At 33.0% G+C, this 15,860-nt stretch overlaps 2 protein-coding genes across 2 annotated transcripts; one reads left to right on the top strand and one right to left on the bottom strand.

Annotated features, from left to right (window-relative positions):
• Nucleotides 1-1,727: 1,727 nt before the first annotated feature.
• LOTGIDRAFT_159688 (hypothetical protein) lies at nucleotides 1,728-3,360 on the bottom strand (the record flags this gene model as incomplete). Its single annotated transcript, XM_009054178.1, has 3 exons — nucleotides 1,728-1,845; nucleotides 2,302-2,613; nucleotides 2,798-3,360. 3 exons carry the CDS (start codon nucleotides 3,358-3,360, stop codon nucleotides 1,728-1,730), a joined length of 993 nt encoding a protein of 330 aa, XP_009052426.1.
• A 1,143-nt stretch (nucleotides 3,361-4,503) lies between these two features.
• LOTGIDRAFT_159689 (hypothetical protein) lies at nucleotides 4,504-7,749 on the top strand (the record flags this gene model as incomplete). Its single annotated transcript, XM_009054179.1, has 4 exons — nucleotides 4,504-4,747; nucleotides 6,527-6,633; nucleotides 7,165-7,309; nucleotides 7,640-7,749. The coding sequence occupies 4 exons, from the start codon at nucleotides 4,504-4,506 to the stop codon at nucleotides 7,747-7,749; spliced, it is 606 nt and encodes a 201-aa protein (XP_009052427.1).
• Nucleotides 7,750-15,860: the final 8,111 nt, after the last annotated feature.

The raw sequence follows: 15,860 nt of genomic DNA on the forward strand, positions 1-15,860 counted from the left end.
TCAAAATCTGGCAAGATTAGAGCCTTTAAGTGTTTCCGAGCTAAAAATTGTATGCGTTTTCAAGATTGGATATTATTATTTTATTTTCAATGGGTTTCATCCTTGTGTGATCACGACATGTTTCGTCAAAATCAGTCACGAAGCTAACAATTGAACGCGTTTTCAAGAACAGGGGCAATAATTTATACTAAATATTTTTCGATTCATCCAATAAGGTTCATTAGTGAGTGATCACAAACACTCACCCCAGGTTTCGTTAAGAATTGTGCCTTCTAGGATGTTTACATGCGATATTTTTCGATTTTCAATAGGGTTCAATCAAGACTGATTACAAACACTCACAACAAGTTTGTCAAAATCTGTCAAGAATTCTGCCCTCCAGAGTGTTTACGAGCCATAAGCTTAACGCGTTTTCAAGAACAAGGGCAATAATTCATACTAAATATACTGAAAATGTAACAATTATCTTTTGTTTATAGACATAGAGGAGTTTCTCTTGTAAACGCTCATATTGGACGTGGATTATCGAACTTGCTCGATTCCTGGTTTTATTGAAGGGACAACAAAGGGTGCTATGTAGGGCTTTTATCATGGAAGGTAAGAACAGTGATAATTAAGCCAATGCACATTTGTCAATTGTAAAACAGAAAATGCCTTTTACACAACAGACATTTTGCTAACACTTTAACAAATATTATTTCATTATTTCTCAAAAGACAATATTTTTATGCTATCTTCACAAATAAAAAAGCCAAAATACTAAATATCAATGAAAAACCCCAAAGGCAGTGATGAAACCACTTATACATTTTGAACAAGACGAAGGACATATAAAACAGAACGTTTTCTGTTTTTTTACACTTGTCATTTAACATTTGTTCGCTTTTTTCTTTTTTTACAACCATTTATAATATTAAAAATGCTTAAATAATCACTCCAGAACAAGGGCAGGTAACCCCCAGTATAGCTTTCTGAATTTTTACATTGGTTACTTGAATCTTGAACCTCAAACAAATCATACCAATCGCTGAGAGCCACGATTTGGTCGAATTGGATAAATGCTTTGGCAAAGCGCTAACATAGATGTATATTGTAGACAAATCGTGGTGGGCGCTTCACTTATATAAATGCACACTTTGATCTGTGTCGATACGATTTGCTTAAATAAAAACGCTTATAGTTACTTATGCTGAGTTATTGAACTGGAAAATGTGTCTATATAGATAATAATGATTCTACATATCTCTAGGCACAGAGCGAAGTAGTAAATTCAGCTCTAAGTGCAACAAACCCTACCCTACAATCCTTGAAAGTCGTCCGTGTATAAACTTATATTGATATTGCTTATGCGCTATTATTTTTGGAATAGAAATATATTTCATTTTTACAAATAATTTAGTGTTTATTTTTAAACTGTGGCACATATTCCCATCAAAGATCCATCGCACGTGAATTGGTTAAAGGGAGGTAAGAGCAATTTTATATGGACCACATTTTATGCTAATGAATGTAGTCAGTGCTATTTTAGTAATCCTCTTTCTCACTCTCTTTTGGGATTTTTGCGTGCCTATTTTTGACTAATTTTTTTTTATCTATGTTTGGAATTTGATATCTGTAATTGCATTTCTATCAGATTTTGTGAGATGATGAGAGATTGTCATGCAGAAGGATAATTCTTAAAATAGTGTTATGTGACAACCAAGCGGATGTTGATAAAATGTAGTGGTCTACTTTAAGTTTGGCTTGTTCAAGATTTTCATGGTCATGTTATTTTGAATTTTTATCCAGAAACTTAACATTGTCCAGGCTTTCATGTGACATAATGGAAAGTTTTCAACGAGATTTCTGAAAAAAGTTATACAAGGTTGAATTTTGAGATTTATCATGGAGACATGTGGCGAATGAATATTGCCAGAGCTCATATCCCCATATATGTATGCGTAGTCCTACTACGTATTCACAATCTACAAGTACTTCGTAATGATTGTATGTAGCTCACGAGAGCCAATGAAATCACTGATGCCCTTCAAGAAAAAGGCGGAGAAAAATTTCATAATTTTCACTTCTCGCCGATCGATTAAGTTTGCCTTAAATAAACGTAGCCAATGGCCGCGCCAGCCTTTCGAGACTGGGGGTACAAATAGGGGGCAAACTGACTCAATGGGGGACAAATGCTGAGGCTGAATTCAAATTTTGGCTACTCTGTGGTGGTGTCATAGTCGCAAGCCTCTCATAGAGTCTCTTAGAGGGTTCTCTCAAGAAAATTTAAGAAAAAATCAAATTGTTTTAATGCATTCTTACTTTGGTTGTTTAGTTGGTGGTGGTGGATTATTCTGGTACCTTGGTTGTTTGGCTGATGGTGGTGGATTATGCTGGTGTTTTGGTTGTTTGGTTGGTGGTATTGGAATATTCTTATACCTTGGTTGTTTGGTTGGTGGTGGTTGATTATTCTGATACCTTGGTTGTTTGGTTGGTTGTGTTGGATTATTCTGGTGCCTTGATTGTTTCGTTTGTGATGTTTGATTATTCTGATACCTTGGTTGTTTGGTTGGTTGTGTTGGATTATTCTGATACCTTGGTTGTTTGGTTGGTGGTGTTGGATTATTCTGGTGCCTTGTTGTTTGGTTGGTTGTGTTGGATTATTCTGATACCTTGGTTGTTTGGTTGGTGAAGTTGGATTATTCTGATACCTTCGGTTGTTTGGTTGGTATTGTTGGTTTGGTTTGTGACGTTGAAGTCAACATGTTTAACATTCGATACTTTTAGCTTCATCTGAACTTCAAAAATCTGACAATACATGGTTTCTCTAATAATAAATCCTATATGTTTATCCATAGCATCTTTATATCGAATCAACGGAACTCTGGCACCTTTATCTTCTAACTGTAACTGACCCTTCTGGTTGGTAGAAATAGATCTACTCTTCTGATTAATAAGTGTAATATCATATTCTATATTACACGATGTCACAAAATATTTCCTTGCTGGTGGTAGTTGAATATCAATGGCTAACACTTCACCACACTCTGCTGTTTTACCTTTTGATAATTCAAACTTTAATGTTACTCCATGAACTGAATGCTTTTGATGTCTTTTACCCCATCTGAACACGAACTCTAGTGTTGTTTGGTACCATCCTACGACTAATTCACTAGGAGTATTGTCTAGATAGAAGTTAGTAGTAAGATCAGTCAATTTCTTTGGTAATGTCATTGCCCTTTTACATAATGGGCATATAATCAAATTTGAAGTAGCCATTGATCGAATACAATCCAAACAAAATGTATGATGACAGCTAAGAAACTTGGGTTGTTTGTAATCCTCCAGGCAAACTGGACACTCTTTCATTGTTGAAGACATTCTGGTGCTTTACCTAAAGTCTGCGAATTCACAATTGTCACTTGTTACATAACAAATTTTAATAAAACAATTGAAGATAAAAACAATTTATATCAATTTCACTTGGGAATACCCGGACTAAAATAACTCGTTTATGAATACGTATTCTATGTAGTATGATGTGATGACGTGTGTAATATATTTATTTCTCCACAGTACATTATAATATTAATTCTACTTCGCACTATTACTAGGTCACTCCGGAACTCATGTGTAAGTTATATAGCTGTTTCCTTTTGTTACAATTTTAATCTTGTATTGTATGAATGTTAAATAATACAGTGGGATCGCATGTAATCACCTGATCTATTAACGCGTCAAGTTGGTGTATCGTTTATCTAATCAGGCCAAAACTAGCAAAACACCTTGGTTATTTTACGATGTCTTTCTGATGTAGACCAAATAACAACATATTTGAGCAAATGTAATCTATGTTCAAAATGATCATAATTTAGCCTCATCTCATCATGAATAAATCTTCTAAATGCAATACAGTTTAATAACTGTATGGGATCCAATAGCGGGGTACATGGGGGGTGGGAGCATTTTCACCCCCATAAAAATGGTCCGAACACCCAAGTGCACCGCTCTTCATTTCTAAGAAATTTCTTGATATCTAAAACGTAAGAATAAAGTACTGAAAATAAAAATTTTCTATTATATTTAAATGTTGTGACTCAACCAAGTTGAAAACTATCACTGATGGTTATAAATTACTAGAATTAAAGTCACAATAAGTTAGGCGGCTCAAGATATGACCGTGCATATAAAAAAAAGGCACTATCGTATTCTTAACACGTGCAAATATGAATATGAATAATTTGAGATTTCAATATTATTTTAACCGTGTTATAACATATTTGAAAGCTTGAAGATATAATAACAAGCTGTATTTAGTGTCAGTGAAACAAGTCCCGTCTTGGGGTTTCTTTTTATCGTCTTGGTAAGTTTTTCTTCCTTTTTTGTTTTAGAGAAAGGGGAGGTAACAGTGGCGTTTCTGGGAAACATCAGGTGATGAGTCGATCAGGGGCCACAAACTTTTTTCAGGGCGCCACAATTGATTCTTTCACTTTCTAAAATGTTGTTACAGAATATTGTTTCACCATGTCCCATCTAAAAGAAAGTGAAAGTGATGTACGGTGCTATAAAGATGATAATGGTATTGATATAGTAGAGTTCATAGACAATTCAGGAAACATTTTGACAACAATGAATATCAATGGTAATTCATTTCCACATTACAAGGCTGACATACATGGTGATGCATTTCATCCCGATTTACTCAAACATATACCAAATATCAAACTCCGGGAGGATGACGTCATCATCTGTAGCTTTCCAAAGTCAGGTTTGTAGTTTACTTTACATATGGAGATTTTCATTAGTAGTATAATTTGTTTTCTTTGCCCCATTTCTCAAAAAATATAATGATGAAGTTTTACAGCCTTATTAAAATTAGACCCAAGGATAAGGTTTGCTCAAGAGACTATATCTTCTCAATGTAAAGTTATTATGTACTTCGTCTTATACCTTGAATACTATAGCTACCTTTCTTCTGTTTGTAAGTTTGTAAATGCAGCGATTTGATTGGATTGGATGCTATCGAATACAGCCAATCAGAGGTCTCAGACTAAAAGTCAGTAAGCATTAAGCCAAAATATAAACAACAATAAGCAGCATTTTAAAAAATAAAGAAGAATTTAAAAAAAGTTTGCAGACAATATTAATTCCAATAAAAAGCCTATGCACAGTAGCTCAAAAGTAATAGTAACGGATACAACTGTATTGTCTTTAATTATTGTCTTATTATTAGAAAGGTACCGTCTGTAGAATCTGAGTCACTGAGCTATAAATAGTAACACGTGGCACATGTTAAAAAATGTCGAAACTCTGAGTACTCCGACACTCTCGCTAATCCGACATTGTTTTACGGTTCCAGTGTATGTCGGATTACGCAGAGTACACGTACAGTCTTTCTGTCCAGTACGTAGATTGGCTAAATACGCTACAATCCAATCAAATCGCATTCTGTGATACAAGAAAGGTGGCTTTTGCAGTCAAGGTATAAGACTAAGTTCGTAATAACTTGACATTGTGAATATGGGGGTTGGGAGAAGTAGAATGGCTTCCGCTACTACCGTAACTTTAGTACATAGTATATGAAACTACCAATGTATATGTAAGCTTGTATTTTTTTTATTACAATTCAAGGAACACACTGGGTCTATGAACTGACTAAAAAGTTACTGAGGGGAACAACGGATGACATCAACACTCCGACACTAATGGAGCAAACCCTAGAACTAAACTATGGTGAGAAACTGGAGAAACTTCCATCACCAAGAATTCTCGTGACCCATCGAAAATATAAAGATTTACCTCAAGATATTTTCAGAAGTCATCGGATTACTGATGCCGTATAAACCAGAAAGCATCGGATTATCTATGTGACCAGAAACCCCAAGGATGTGCTGGTATCGTACTATAACTATGTGGTGAATCTTGGAGAATATTCTGGCCATTTCAAAGATTATTTCCAGTTATTTTTAGAAGGAAAAAGTAAAAAAGTTTTATTAGTTAGCTCCCTTGGGTTATAAACCAAAAAGGGGTTCTCTTTTTAAATTGTTTCATTTCTTCTTGTATATTTTCATTTCATTCGAAACTTTTAAAAGCAATACTAATCAAGCCAATAGAACACTATAAAAATTATATGATTTTCATTTTTGGTTTCCCTAAAGGAACAGGCAGGCCATTTTTTTTACCAATCATACTTTAGTCTCAGATACTGGAATTTTTCAGCTGAGCTAATTAGTAATAGTGTTCACAGCTCACCGTCGAAATTTGAGCCTTCAAATGCTTGCGTGTCCAGAATTATCTGCGTTTGAATGTTAAAATGACGACTCGTCAATTTATTATACTCTGTGATATATAGAAAAGACATAATTATATGGCACATTTAAGTCTCAAAGTTGTTCTTTGATTTTTCGCAGTTAGCTCCCTTTGAGTTATAAACTAAAACGAGCTTCTCTTAATTGCGAATTTAAAAGGTAAGTCAAGCCATCTGAACAGCTGAGTAATATATGATTTTCATTTTGTATATACTCTCAAAGATGTTCTTACTTTTTAGATAATTTTGGTTGCTGGTTTGATTATGTGATGTACTGGGAAGAGGTTATTAAAAATAGACTTGACGGGAATGAAATACTTCAGCTGAATTATGAACAACTACAAAAGGTCGGTTGTCTGGTACTACTGTACTTAGTTTGAGTTGGTCAACACTGTATCACTTTGTAAAACTAAACTAGTAAACAGACGCTGGCTATGTGTTTGTGGGGTGTTTTCATTTTGTATTTAGTATTGTTTACCGAGCCACCGAGAGTGCCACGAGAAAAAGAACCCAAGTCATTACCTAAAACTCATTTGGAAACAGCACAGTGATTTTAACTCTTGCATTTTACCTAAACGTTGATGTTTGTCTCGATTGACCGGTCGAGCCAAATAGTCGAGAGACTCCTTAAACGATTTAACTTTTTAAGCCCCACCCTTCATCTGATACTTTGAGTTAACTAAAAAAAACTGAAATCGGTGGTTATCTGCTTGCGGATAAGACTGTTCCCCTGTTAATATCGTCTATGTCCACGTTAAGTCCACTGACGACTATGCACCATTAGAGACTTTTCAAATTGTTTAATTTTTGTGGAGATCATCTATAACCTAAGGCTACTCAAAACCACGTAAACATATCTATGTTAATCAACCTTTCAGAATCCACACAATGAAGTTAAAAGACTGGCACATTTTCTTGGTGTTGAGTTAGACGAACGCCTTCTTCATGATGTCATCAAATCTTGCTGTTTTCGTCAGATGGAAGAGAGAAATTGTGCAGATGAACCACATCTTTATAGGAAAGGTATATATATTCCATAGAACCCTGGGCGTCGTTTCTTAAACGATCTTTGATCCTTAGGTATCAGCGAACACCTCAAAGATTCCCTTTAATTTATTCATTTGCTCTCGAAAAACGTCTATTGGGCGATTATGTTCTTAACTTCGTTTAATATATTTGATGGTAACAAAAAAATTTTAGTTTCTATATTACTATGCTAAGGTAACATTTCTCCTTACTTTAAGTGCAATTGAACTTGGTATCGTTACATAGGTTTTGCTAATGATAGTTTGTATTCTTGGAATGTTATTTAAAGACATTAGTAATATTACACTATGAATGTTTGATTTTTAGGAAAAGTTGGAGATTGGAAGAACTGGTTTACTGTAGCAGAAAATGAGCAATTTGATTTGGTATTATCTCAAAAGATGGCCAACTCTGATCTCTCTTTTACCTATTCATAATGCTCAGTTGCAAATGTACTTCGTAGAAACATAAAATGGTTGTAACTTTTGAACATTTTATTTCAGCGTTGTAGAAATGCAAGTAAATTTCTGCTTATTAATTACCTGTCTTGCCACTTGGTTTAGTGGAGTCACGGAGACAAGACACTTTGTTCCTCTTTTCTTTTTACTATATCCATTGTTGTCTGATTTATTATTAAAGTACATTTTACTTCCCTTTATCTATAGTTTTCATATTGCAGTCAAGGGCTTTCTCTCAACTTAAAGACGGATATGAAAGTGTCTAATAGCACGTTTTGAAAGTCAACCATTGATTCTGATACACCCACGTTAAATAACTTTTGGTCAATTGGCCAAATATCGATTACCGATTGTTACTTCTGTAGGCTACTGTGTTTTAGACCTACAATTCATGATAAATACTTGAAAAATAATTTATAAGTCAATACCTTTGGTACATATCATAGTACCGGAAATTTTAGCCCCTTATCGGCGTTAGCCCTTTTCATGCTATTTCAAGATAGAAGGCAATATGACATACATGTATGATCCACATAGTTTTTAACCAGAATTAATCTTATTGTTCGTATAGGACTAAATCAGACACAGGTAACCCACATAAACACCTAATCCAATCTTAAGAAAAGGACATTATCTTGTGGAAAACTTGTTACTACCTAAATAATACTGAAACTGTCATCAACCATGTGTTTAACTACCCTATAATTAATTGCATTCAATATTCGCCACGTGCTATCACCTGTAAACACATCTTCCGGTATCCATCATTGTTGTTGTGACGTAATCAATTATTGTGCACATGTAATAAGCTCTAAGTGTCACGAGTATTAAAGAATTAGAAAGATTTGAATATTGATAGTGACATGTACCAACTCCTCCCTATTAATTTACACCTGATATACAACTATTTGGTATTGAGATGAGGGTAAATAGCCGAGGGGGGAGAGAGGTTGGGAGGGTTAAATGGGGTTTTAATGAAGAAATAATAGAGATGAGCAGTTCTGTTCACTTGATGAAAATTAATTCCAGACTCAACTCAGCGACTGTCACTTAACGCACATTTAATTTAAATGTGGAATATGAACCTCAAATCTTCAAAAAATATTTTTGCCGTAACCTGGTCGAAAAGAGAAAGAAAAGAGAGATGAAGGATATGCCAATAAAGTGGGTTTAGGGGATCAACAATTTTATTAATTCTGAATTTTTTTTACCAAGAAAGAGACATCTCTCGAAAACAACATTTTTACGATTTTAAATAATGGTAGTATTTATCGTGATGCAGGCTTGGTCGACAATTAATGCTTCTTCATAAAACATTTTCCAATTTAATAGGCGTGTGTACGTATCGATTATCTTTTACTCTTTAAAGACAATTTGCTTAGAAAAATATTTATAAAACAAAAGTGGCGTCTATTAACTTGTTTTAATTCTATCAGAAATCGCTCGTCTGCCCGCATCACGTCATTAATTCTAATAATGGCGGGAAACACGTCAATAACTTAACCTCTATTAGAATAATGTACGAATTATCCCCGCCATTTATTCTGATTCCAATTAAACACAAGTCTTTATCAATTCACTGTTTTAAATAAACTTCTAGTTGTTACCCAGACAACCATACTGTCTTCCCATTTCTAGTAATAAAGTTGTCATGGAGACAGAGACGCTTATAACATCCGGGCAATCAAGCGAATTAAAATCATTGCTCAATTGTCAATGCGATGTAATTAAGCGATATAAAGAATCGAGAATGATGTTATTGGACTAGAGAAGAACTCTCATTGCAGAAGATGTCTTCATCAACAATCTTTTCACTTCATTTCATGGTGATTTGAACAATTTCCACTTTGTCATCACCTTCATTATCTCCCCTTAATGGCGTCATTAATCACGCGAGAAATCGAGAGATGTGGTAATCAATCGGAAGGAAGTGACGTATAATTGGATTAATGAATTTTTCCGGTTATAAAAGAGACATATACTAGACCAATTAGATCCGGTGTCGCATCACTATGAAATAACATTAAGTATCAGCTTGGCTCCTCCGTTGATGTTGTATCTTTAGAAAAAAGTTTTAACTTTGATCCGAAAAAAATGTTGGCCAGAATGTTGAAGATTAACACAAAAATTCTGATTGCAATTTCCCTCTTGGTAAAGCGGTGATTACACGGAAAGATTTCAATCTATAAGTTAAATCTCTCATGTGAGCGGGATAATTTATTCTATATGTCTTATAGAACTAACCAATCAAATTCGATCACGGTTTATTTTCAGAATTTTTAAAGATGCAATGTAGAAATATTTGTGTTTGTAAAGCACCATTGAATGTTAGAGCAGTAATGAGCGCTATACCAAGTTCAATAATCTTAATCTTAATCTTAGACTGAAACGAAATTAAGCCAACCGAAAAAGCATCTGCCGTGTGGAATCTCCAAAATGGATGCCGATGTCGTAGAACTGCATCAGTTTTTCAGGATCAGTTTTTCAGAGGTTGGGAGGGTTAAATGGGGTTTTAATGAAGAAATAATAGAGATGAGCAGTTCTGTTCCCTTGATGAAAATTAATTCGAGACTCCACTCAACGACTTTCATTTAACGCACATTTAATTTAAATGTGGAATATGAACCTCAAATCTTCAAAAAATATGACAGGGTATATTTTGTAGTAAATCTGACAAGACTAAGTTTTGTTGAATTGCTTTTTAAAGATGTACCAAAAGAAAAGCCAGGTGCAAATATATTCTAAAAAGACATGCGGGTTGTAATTTTAACGTTCGATTTCTGTATAATTTTGATATCTTAAGATAAGGTAAATGTAAAATATTTTCAAATGAGGGTTAAGTAACGATTATCTCCCATGTTCCTCGTGTAAACAAATTATCTCCCTTTATAGATTACCTCCCTTTGAAGATGTTCTTTATCTCAGAGATGTTTTCTTTAAATATCAATTGAATACAAATACTGAGATATTATTATTCTTCCCCTATTTCTCCTAATTACTCTTTTAAACGATAATTTGTGTATTTTTCTCAGTGACCTGCACGAAATGAACTTAGCAGAATAAGATAAGAACTGTGGCAACCCTATTTGAAAAAGTTGTGATAAATGGAGTTTTTTTTTAAGCTGGGAAGCTGTGTAACTCAGACGGTAACGAGGGGACTCGAGATTCGAATTCTTTTAATATATTTTGCAGCCACTGTAAATTCCTATTAGTGTCCATCCGATGTTGACTTTTACTTTACCAATGGCGGCGCCAGCCTCCCGAGACTGAGGTACAGATAAGGGACAGACTGACTCTATGGGGGACATTTGGCGAAGCTGAATTCAACAGGCAACAACTCTGTGGAGGTGTCTTGTTGCAAAACTCTCATGGAACGTCTGAGAGAGTTCTCCCAAAAAATCATTCGAAAAATTGAATTCTAGCACATATTTTAGGTCAAAGATGTCTGAAAATCATATTAAAAAAACAATTAAGTAGTTTTATCTTAAGAGTGAATGTTCTGTTTTGATTAATTAATTTTCAGGCAATTAGCAGGACCTTCAAAAATATTACAAAAGAAAGAAATAATACGTTTTTGAAAAATATATATATTTATCATTTATGCCAATTACAGCAAATTGCCAAAAATAAAAATTAAAGAAATATTTTTTGTATTTTTATTGAACCAGTGTATTCAATTAATATTCGCTGTAATCGGTAATTAGGGATTCTAATTAGTGTACAATTCTGTTTTTATTAATTATTAACGTTTTTATTCCCTTGTTTAATTGTTCATTTCGTTTCTTTTTCAGAATTTCCATCCAATTAGTTCGAGATGTCCTTTGTTTGTATTTTTTACTGTAGTTTATCATATTACGTCTTTTAATTGCTCTAAAGTATGTTCTTTTCGAAAGAGATATTTCAGTTGCGCGGGATTTGAAGATTTAGACGCTTATATTGATGATAGAGATTAGGGTGATTGAAGAGTAACAAGTTACTATTCAATATAAGGCACTGGCACAGGGTTAAAGTTATGTTTACAATAATTGTGATGTTAATATGCAATGAACTAAATCAAAGAAGATCATAACGGTTATCCTATAAATCTTCTTGGACCTAATAAAGAAATTCATAATACTTATAATCTACATTTACGGAAATGACATTGGGACAATTGTCTGTGGAAAATACAGAATCATAAAAACTCTGACTGCTTCAAATTTTCTGGAATGATAAAGAAAAGCGATTAATGGCTGCAGGTATAGAAAGTAAATTGTTTTAAACTATTATATAAAGTACAAAAACAATGAAAATGAGAATATTTGATTCTATTAGATCACTCTACATCATCGGTGGGGTCAAGTCGACCACGAATAACTATATCTTGTAGATTTTTATTTTTCGAATAAGCTATGACTAATTTTTTGTAAAAAATAGTGGGAAATTTATTTTGTAACTCTGTGTAGTATCTTTTGAACACTTAAAGGGGATATTCCGCTTTTTTGTAGGTCAATTTTTTTTTACTCAAATCTGTGTAAACTATTCACCAATATCTAGAGAAATGTGCCCTTTTAAGTTTTTACTAAACAAATCCAGCAGTTAATTTTTAAACGCTAAAATATTTTAAAACATTACGTAAGGTTTTTAAGTTTGATATGATTTTTGGAAGCTGTTAGAGAACTAGTGAACGGATTTGAGTGACATCAACGCCTAATTGTAGAAAAATATGTCTCCTATGTACTATTGAGCCATTTTAGAGCCCAACACCAAAACTAGTTCATACTGATTAATTAACAATTAGTACTCTCAGTTTTTAATTAACTCTTTTAAAACAAATTCAGTTTGATCAAGAAGAAAAATATATATTTTTGCCTTGGTTTTTGATTTAACTTTTGCCATTTGTTTTAAAAAGAGCATTTAAGCCTCATTTTGAACTGTGTTATAAACGAAATAATTTCAGATGGGGATTTCCCTCTCAGCATCTGTCTGTAAGAGGCTCTAATAAAGCGCTGTAATTAAAGAGTTTACAATACTATATTAAGGGTTATTGTATTTAAGGGTCATTGTAATCAATTGAAGGAGTTTCAGCCCCAGATTGTCAACCGTATTGTGTGTCAATGAGACATATATAAAAGACTAATTTGCTTAACATCTTCAATAAGGAATTTAACGGAATTTAATTTGTAGCATCTGATTGGATACGAGTACAATCTCATCCAATGAAATTCAAGATATAATATTCTAGAATACAAGGGCTAGTGATGCTCAAGGCTAATTAATTGTATCTTCTTAATATACAAATGTTCAAGTGGTATAGGGTCATGACATGCCTCTACCCCTGGGGGATATTTACAAACCTAATGAGCGAGAAATTAGCCATGTTTTCGTCTAATTAAATTTCAATTTCTACTTTTGAAATATAAACATCTTGGATCTGAGCGAGTTTTCTTAAAGCTTATAAGGGAAAGGTTTCATCTGTGAATGCTCAGTAGCGAGATCGCCATCGATGGCCATATAATGAATATTATTTCTAAGGTACATGTATATGGACGTCAAATTATTATCAGATCTCCAAGTTTGTTAATTGAAATAATTAAAAAGGTCTGGAAAAACAGAATAACAATAACAATATAACATTTGGAGATACGAACGTTTTATTTATTTGCAACTCATGTAAATTTGAATGTCACGTGTAAATTTGAAAGTATATATTGTATAAGGTTCTATAAGAGGTACTCGCTTAATGAAGCACTGGCCTAGGTCACAAGTAGGGACTCTGGATCTCATGCACATTTGAATGCCACCTGAAAATGTGAAGGTCACAAATTTGTCCGATACTAAAGAAGCACATTTTGCTAGGATGAATAACATTCATTGGATAATTTCATGAATAAGAAAATATATATTTGTCTAGCTATTGTTTAATTTCCCCCAGACATAAAACAAAAAGTCAATGGACAATGTTCTAATTGTATAAATTAACATAATAATCATAATGAAGTAATGAACTAAGAGTAATAAAGATGATGATGATGTTTAAAGATGTTGAGGCGGTCAGATCAAAGGTTCGACCATCTGATTTTTTCTACAGGTAAATGAAGTAAATAAGAAGGCTATCCCAAGGATGTTTTTGTCTGAACGTTAAACAAAGTTTTCCTTTCTTTCGACTGCAACCAAATGTTGTTACCACCAAGTTATCCTTTTGAGTGAGAATAATGTAACGCTTGGTTACAATTCGTTTTTGGCAAAATAAAAGAAATTTTAATGTTTTTGATTTATTTAAAATCTGAATATTATGTTGTCATACTAACAATATAGAATTTGTTTTACCGGTCATTATTTCGGTTTCAAATCATTCTTTTATTAAATTTTGTCTTGATTGATAGAATCCATTATAATCAGAAAATTTGACTATAATTTGAGGGGATGCAAAATATGAAAAATTACTTAATACAAAAAGTTGAAGAGGTTGACTTCTTCGTGTGGAATAGTCAAAATTGGGTATAAATAGTAACTTACTTGTAGCTAGACAGCAAATCCACTCGTCGCCATTAAAACATAATATTGATTCTTCGTGGTGTAAAAAAACAAAGTATTGTACAGATTATCTCTTTGTTATATCTAAATCGTTGTAGAGGATGTTCTCAATAATAATATTTACGGTTAGACTCGTGAACAATATTCATTCGATAATATTGTTTCGTTTAGGTTTAGGTATATATAATTTATAGAATATTGGTGTAAACAGAGGCTTTGAATAAGCCGTAGTGAATCCCATATATCTTTAAATAATTATGTTTTCAATTTGAGCCTAGAATAGAGCAACAATAAATACTTGTCCATTTTCATTTAGCAATTCTCAATAGCCTATAATACAAACATTTCGCTTAAGTTTTCTAAAGATGTAAATTTTGAAACAGTTAGATTTCATTGATGATTATATTATTATATTCCATCATTCATCTCAAATCTAGTTATGCCTATATTAAGAGGTAGAATATCAACGCTATAGAAGTTAAAAAAACGAAAATGGTCATTATGATGACATTATGATGACTATGTGGAAGCATGCCCAATTAAACAACCCAATTACCAACGACCCGACCGCAAATTGAAACCAGAAATCCATCATAACATTTCATTGGTAGCAGCTAATAAACATTTCACATGAGAAAGGATATCAATCATAAGTGAATATTTTATAATAAAATGTGATATCAGGTGTCTAGAAGATTATATAGCATCTCCTGCATGACAATTGTTGCTCAATATTTCAAACAAAATAGGGAGGTAAAACATTATGTAAACGTTACATAAAAGTGTCTTATGTTCAAAAATTTGTTGTCAATATCAGTTTACTGAATCCTTCAAATAACTTTAATTATGCTTATCGCTGTATTAACTTATAATATTCTACAATAAAAACGTAAAGACACCGACATCAGAATACTATGTTTGTACATAATTTCTGGTCAATTTAAGACGTGCTAATGAACCAACCAATTCCAATTCCAAATACAGCATATTTGATTACATCTCGTCTCAAATTAGCACTTATTTTCGTTTACATTTATACCGACCAAGAAATAAGTGAATTCCTCTTTTTTAATGTAATCTGAAAATCACATGGATTATCGAGTTTTAACGACCAGAGTGTGGAAAATTAATATCTCAATAATCCAACTAACGCTTTCTAGCTCTTGCTCTATTGGGATGGATTTCAACTTTTAACGCCGGAGAAAGATCAAAGTTCTCATAAGATAATTCAAAATATGCCTTAAGTTTTAAAATTTTACCGTTTTTTTCTCCGTTTTACAGAACAATTAAGGACCAAAATATATCATTACAATAACAATTTAACTGCGAAAATCAAACTTACAATATAAAGTCTATGTTAAATTTGGAAAAACGACAGCCTAGAAATATTGAAAATTTTAATGAGAAAACTCCCGAGCCAATTGTTTGAAGTTTTATTTCATATCTATGTGTTTGGAAGCATTTTATAACCAGTAAGAATAATCAGTTTCATTTAATTCTCAATAAATGAAAGAAACAAGTTTTAATTCTGATGCTAATGGAGTGTCAACACTATATCTTCAGCAGAACTATAG

This window comes from Lottia gigantea (genome assembly GCF_000327385.1).
Source record: "Lottia gigantea unplaced genomic scaffold LOTGIsca_21, whole genome shotgun sequence".
Classification (NCBI taxonomy): Eukaryota; Metazoa; Mollusca; class Gastropoda; family Lottiidae; genus Lottia; species Lottia gigantea.